Source organism: Mus pahari, chromosome 4, assembly GCF_900095145.1.
Source record: "Mus pahari chromosome 4, PAHARI_EIJ_v1.1, whole genome shotgun sequence".
Classification (NCBI taxonomy): domain Eukaryota; kingdom Metazoa; phylum Chordata; class Mammalia; order Rodentia; family Muridae; genus Mus; species Mus pahari.
The window spans coordinates 84,921,387-84,928,177 of NC_034593.1; the positions used below are offsets into that span (position 1 = coordinate 84,921,387).

Here is a 6,791-nt window from a genome sequence, read left to right on the forward strand (position 1 = left end):
AAAAAAAAAAAAAGACTTGGTGACCAATACCCTGTAGGGAAATTAATTATCCTGCCATCCACCCTCAATCCCTTCTCCCACAGGGCTCCAGGGATAGAGATTTTAGCGTAAAGGCCACACACATTTAAGAGTCCTGAATTGGTAAGCATTTTCCTTGGGAAAAGGGGGATATGTAGGTCTCCAACTTATGAGTTTCAAAGCCAGTCTTATAATTGGGACAGACTAGAGGAAACAATTGCTCTTTGCAAAGCCAGAGCTCTAAATCAAAGCATGGAAAAGAGGCCCAGGGCCCTAGGCTAACATCTGTTGTTGAGTCATTAGCCTGACCAGACTCAGGCCCTAGCTCAGCAGCTTGGCTCTGAGGAACCAGAGAACTCAGGGGATTCCGCGGGCCCCACCAAAACAGCCACCCGGAACTAGGAGCTGGCTAAAGAGGGAGCATTGCTTTTCTATCCCAGGGGGCATCAGCCTCCTCCATTAAAGTATGGTGTCAAGCAGAACATTCTCACAAAGTGGAAATGTTTCATGGAACAGTTCACGGTCAACAGTGATTTAAAACGGGGACAAAGGTAAGCATGGCGGGGCACACCTGTAATCCCAGCTCTTGCCGGGCAAGACAGGGGATGGGGACTTTGAGGCTCCAAAGGAAGACACAGGAAGAGATCCAGAGACACCTGTCTGGCCTGGAACTCACTATATAGACCATGTATACTTCAAATCCACAGAAATCAACATGCCTTTGCCTCCTGAGTACTGGGGTTAAAGGTATACACCACTATGCTCTGTGTTCCTTTTTTATTTATTCTAAGTCAGGGTCTTACTAAGTTGAGCAGGTTGCCCTTACATTTTCAGAGCTCCTTCCTCATCACCAGAGCAGCTGAGGCTAACAATCTGCTTTTCTTGGCTGAAACAGCATGTGCTACCAGGCTCTTTTCTGCTTAGTGCAAGGAAAAATGAAGACATGGAATATGGGCAGTTGCTGGGCAGGCAGGGAACAAGCGCTCCTGTGAGCTTCTTTTCCATCACCAGGCTGGCAGCACAGGTTTATAAGAGGCTGACAATGATGGCTGCATGTCTGGGCAGCTCTTAACGCCCTCATGGCAGAGGTCCCAGAGAGGCAGAACTCAAGCCTCCTCTGTAGCACACAGGAGTTGGCTTAAAACACCACAAAACACAGGCAAAAAAAAAAAAAAAAAAAAAAAAAAGGCAGAAGCCAGGAGCTTGCCACCTCCTCAGCCCCATCCAGCATCTCTAATTGGAAGGACTGTCGAGATGCTGTGGATTCCCAGCTGCTCTCCTGCATCCACCCTGGCCTCGTTCCTTGCAGCAGCCGCTCTCAATGACTTGTGAGGCAGACCCCAGAGTTCTCCCTCCTTTTTTTCTGATCCAAAGAATCTCTTAGAGCCTTGTTTCTGGTCTCCAGAAAGTCTTCTGCCCACTTCCTATCTCCACCCCACATCTCTGCTCCTCCCATGTAGCTCAGCAGGCCCCACAGGAGAGCCTCCCTTTCCTGCAGGGCAACACTCACTCCTGCATCCTCTAGCTAGGCCAGTCTTCTTGGCACCCTTGCCAACCCCACCCTGCTTACACCCTGTTAATATTCTGAGACAAGCAGTCTGGGGAGTCACGAGACACACCCAGATCTGGGGTGAGAGGTCTCCAGAGTATTCTGAGGCCTGTCTTGTGAATACAGCTGAAGCAGTGGGGAAAGTCACACTCTCAATAGAACGAGAAAGGGGAACCAGCGGGACCAGGCAACAGGACCGTGTTGTTTCCCATGTCCTTGGCCCAGAAGAGTTTGTGTAAATTCAGCTATGTCTTGTTTGGCCCACTAGCTTCCTGGAAGAAAGGGATGAAAAGAAAAACCACTGTACTAACAGAGACTTCCAGAAACTACCAAACCTTTGAAGAGTTGCAGTCAGCATTTCCCAGAGCTTTTCATTTCTGCAAAGTATGTGAGCTGCTCACGTGCCTCTACTGAGACTGCTGTCCCTCCATGCAGTCTTAGGACCTGTAACCAAATCAGGACACACGGTGGCCAAACTCAGGGATCCCAGACAGGGTCAAAGCTTGGGTTAGACCACGGGGCCTGATGGCTTGTAACTTTTCTGAATACCACAATCACCTACCCATTTGTCTGAGAGAGTTGTAACTCACTGCTCACATGCTGACCACAGGATGCCACCTCTGAGAGACTGTGTATCATGTGCTTTCATTCTCCCCAAGAAGTAAAAGGCCCACAGGGCAAAGAGATGTTAACATAATTTATTAAAGTCGCCATACAAAGACTGTGTCACAGACAGGAAAAGAATTTGAAGGGGCACGGAGATTATGTACAACCCCCTCGTTCTGCCTGAAGTCTCAGGACACTGTACAGACAAAGCTAGGCTCTGGGCCCAGTCCTGACACAGAAACACACAGACTTAAGGCTTCTGGTTGTGAGCCAAGTAGAACACACTTGAGGCTACTAGACCACACTATAGTGAACACAATGAGCTGCAGGGTCATTCAGGGCTGCGATAGAGGTTGTTATGGGTGGAAGTGTTCAGAGAGATTAGAAGAACCTCTGTTTCCTCCCCAACAGCCCCCACTGCCCTATTCCCCAGACAGCACACGCTCTGGGACAGACGTGAGCCTCCTGAGTTACAGGTCGACTCTGGAGAAAGAAAGGAAAAGCAGCAGCTAGAGGGATGGCATGGGGCAGTTAGTACGACGACACTGTGAAACCAACGAGGCCAACCAGAACACTTTCCCCATGTCCAGGTAAACCCAAATACCTCGGCAGAAGGCTGCAGAACGCTGGTACTAAATCAATTATGAGATATAAGCAAAACCAGCAATAACTTAGCAAAATAAATACAGTAGCAGTTTTGCTGAGACTGACAGAGGAGACAGTTCTCAGTTCTGGGTTAGGGAGGCTGAGGTGTGCCTCTCAGGACACTGCAGGGGAAAACCCACAGATGGGGAGCTTCCATGACTATTCATAGCCCAGAGAATCTTCTTACCCAAAACTGCCACCTGAACAGACATTCCTGTGTCCCTAAAAGGCAAGGCCAACTAGCCCCCATTGGCTGTCTGGAAAAGGCCCTGGTCAGCATGGCACAAGGGTGGAGCCAAGTGGAAAACAAACAGTCTGTTGCTAAGAACTGAGCTGTGTTTGCAGACGGAACTTCATTCCCCCAGGACACGCTCCAATCACTCTGTACATCTGTGCTTCCAGCTTTTGGGGCTGAGACAAATTTTGTCACTTCTCTGGACTTAACGAGGGCCTGGCTTTTGGACAGCTAGATTCCAGTGCACACAGAAGGGAAGCTCCGTTATGTGGAGAAAACACTAACTGAGAATAAGGGTATTGCTCCGTTCCTGCTAGCAGGAGGCTGTCTTCCCAAGGTCTGCAGTGTCCTGAGGAGACAGGCGCGCTCCTGACCCATCTGCCAGCAAGCAGAGGACAGGAGCCTGGGGCAAGAGCCCAAGACCTGGGGCCACCAGGGTAGTCAGGAAGTCAGAGTCAGTATCAACCGTCTACAGGGAAGGAGGGCTTCTCTGCAGGACAGGCAACAGCAATGGCAGCGTCCATCTCCTGGCAGCTCAGGTCTCCACCACTCGGATGAGAGGCATAGGCTTGGGGCTGGGGGGCTTCGATATCCTGACACTGGAAAGAAAGGAGCAAATGCTGAGAGCAGCTGCTGTGCCCAGCCTCCCCAGCCTCCCCTCTGTGGTGCCTCTGGAATGCTACACTGCAGGGCTATCAAAACAGTGGCCTTCAGTAGCATGGAGGACAAACTGTGGCCTGACATTTATCTGATGTCAAGAGTGATAAAGATAGTAGCTACACAACTGAGAGGTGAACATAGTTAAGATTCTTGGGTTTTCCCACAAAGATTTAAGGTCTTCTTGTGAATATCTTTAAAAACAAAAGACCCTTTTCTCTCTCTGTGTGTGTGTGTGTGTATATACATATATACATACGTACATATATATGTATATATATACATATATATGTACGTATGTATGTACACACACATATAAATTTGTGATAGGGAAATATATAAATAAATTTTGTATACAATCTTCAGGAGTTCATATACTTCCAGAAGCCTGGTCCTCCCAGGCTAGAAAGTAGACTGTTGAACTTGGATCAGGTATTGGGGCAGAAGGTTGGGTTTTAAGTCTTCCTTCCCTCAGCAAGGAAGGCTCTCCCCTCTCCCGTTCTCCTGAGCCCACTCTCCACACATTTACCTGCCCAGGTTCTCTGTCTTGGCACGGGTCTGTGTGCTGAAGTTTCCGTGACTGACCTGCTTCTCTATTAGATGCTCCATGCGGTCATGCATCTCTAAGTTCTGAAAAGGGAATGCGGGTTACAGTGGGTCTCTCTGGCTTGCTACAGGCCTGTTTAACTTGCATGGATACTCCTGTCAGCCCTGTGTCTACTAGCATGCCACCAGCCAGGGGTGTCCTCTCCCTTCGTTAGAACAGATCATACCCTGCCTCAAGTACCCGGCAATACCAGCCTCTTCTGGCTCTCCGTCTATGTGCATTCCCTGTATGCAGCTTCTTGTCTTCAGTCAAAACAGTGACGTGCCTTTGTCAACAGCCTAGGTTTTAAAATATCTGTAGTTTTGTTTGTTTTTACTTTTACTTTTTACTTATATGTATGTCTGTGCAAGTGTATAACACATGGAGTCCAGAAGTGTCAGGTGCCCAGGAATTGGTCATATAGGTGGTTATGGGCAGCCAGATGTGGGTGCTGGGAACCGAACTCAAGTCCTCTGGAAGAGCAGCAAGCCCTTAACCTCTGAGCTACCTCTCCACTCCATATACTTTTGGTTTGGCTTAGTTTTTCCCGATATTTTTATTTTTTAACTCTAGACCACACTTTCTCTAAATACCCCGTGTCTCATTTGTCTCCTGTTACAGAGATCTTCACACAGTGGCTTGCAACATGATCTGAAGGTAGGCAAGAGCTGCAGCAGAGCAGGAATGAGACTAGGAAGTCATCTTGGTAGCCAACTGATCCCATCTGTTACCAGAGCTATGAGGGGATGTCAACCACTCAATGTACCCTCTTCCTTCAAACATGGCTCCAGTCAGCAAAGCTCATAAGGTTAAAATGTGCATGGTAGTGGCTTGCACCACGATGCTCTGCCATTTATGGCAAGGATAGGTCTTACCATTGTCATCTTCTCCCTGGAAGCTCTCAACAACCACAGAGTAATCTCCCAGATACTTCCTTCCAAGAAGCTGCTGGACAGGACCAATTCCCTGCCTGTGCCTCCCTTAAGAGCCCAGTTCTGAGCTGGGGGCTTCCAATGCACAAACCTCAGCCTCCAAGTAGGCAATTTTCTCCTTGAGCTCTTGAATGGTGGCATCCTTTGACTGGATCACAGCTTTTGAATTCTGGAGCTGCAAAGATGTAAGAGATGTGGTGTTCATTTTGCAGAGACTAGCCATGCACTCGCCAACACTACCGCAGTTGTAGGACAGCCACCAGAGCCAAAAGGGCAGCTCCACCCCCTCAGTTTCACTGGTGTTTCTACAAATCCTTTCTTTTCATCATTAATGAACCCAGAAGCAGGAGGAGGAGAGGGAAAGCCAGGCTTAAAGCCAAAGTACATAAGAGGTGATACAAAACCTCTGGTTCTGGACAATAAATTATTTATTCATGTGTCTAGGGAACATTTACTGAGTGCTTACCACATCACAGATACTGTTCTAGACAACGAGAAATGGCAGTAAACATGGCACACGTAAAGGGAGCGGACACAAAGGGAGGAAATAACCCCTCCCTGTTTGGGGAGGGAAACCTTAGGGTCTCAAAACAGTTTTGCAACTGGGCCTATCCCAAACATTCTACTCTGATGCTCAGGCAGAACAGTTAGTCAGAAGATCTGCAGGAAGCATGAACCCTCCTTCATCCTCACAGATAATTCAAGTAATTATGACTCCATTACTCATTTACCAAAAGGTTTAGAGTGTGAGACCACTGGGAAAGCAGGAACTCAATGCAAAATCAATGTTAGGGAATAACTGTGGAAGAGCAAGACCTAAACTGGAGGACCAGCAGCCTTGATGCTCACAGGACCACCTATTTTAAGTTCAGTTGCCATGGGAATAAGTGATGGAAGCACAGGCTTGGGGTAAACAAGGGGACCCCCTTTACCTGCTCTATCATCTGCCGAACTTTCCGCTGCTGGCTCTTCAGCATGTCATCCAAGTGGTGGATCTTCTCCCGAAACCCAGCCACTTCCTTTTCTAGAGCAGCAGACCTGGAGATAGAGACCAGGAAGCTGAGGTGAGGCCACACTTGTCACCAAAAGTGAGTCCCTGTGTTCCAGTGGCCTGCCCGAAAGAACAAGTTACCAGGCACTTTGAAGCATCACTGACAAGAGACAGGGTAAGCCGTCTGCATGCCGTTAGGGGCAGCACGATTTGTTTGTTATGCCAGCCTTATCCGTTTTAGGTAGTAGCCCCAACTCAAAGGCATTGTCTTGCCTCAGCCTCCTCAGTTGCTTGATTGCAGACATGTACCATTATGCTTTGCCATGGGCAGGACGGTTTTTTGTTTGGTTGTTTGGTTGGTTTTGAGACAGGGTTCTCTGTGTAGCTCTGGCTGTCTGGAACTTGCTCTGTAGACCAGGTTGGCCTCGAACTCAGAGATCTACCTGCCTCTGCCTCCTGAATGCTGGGATTAAAGGTGTACACCACTACTGCCTGGCTTTCTTTTCTTTCTTTCTTTCTTTCTTTCTTTCTTTCTTTCTTTCTTTCTTTCTTTCTTTTTTTTTTTTTTTTTT

General features: G+C 48.1%; 1 protein-coding gene across 2 annotated transcripts in view; it reads right to left on the bottom strand.

Annotated features, from left to right (window-relative positions):
- Positions 1-2,740: 2,740 nt before the first annotated feature.
- Tuft1 (tuftelin 1) overlaps positions 2,741-6,791 on the bottom strand; it is a 43,899-nt gene continuing 39,848 nt past the window's right edge. For both annotated transcript variants that reach the window (XM_021196444.2, XM_021196442.2), the window contains 4 exons: positions 6,161-6,266; positions 5,320-5,403; positions 4,240-4,340; positions 2,741-3,652 (listed from right to left, as the gene is read on the bottom strand). In XM_021196444.2, coding sequence (XP_021052103.1) covers positions 3,589-3,652; positions 4,240-4,340; positions 5,320-5,403; positions 6,161-6,266 — 355 coding nt within the window. In that variant the 3' untranslated portion in view covers positions 2,741-3,588. The remainder of the gene's footprint in view (positions 3,653-4,239; positions 4,341-5,319; positions 5,404-6,160; positions 6,267-6,791) is intronic.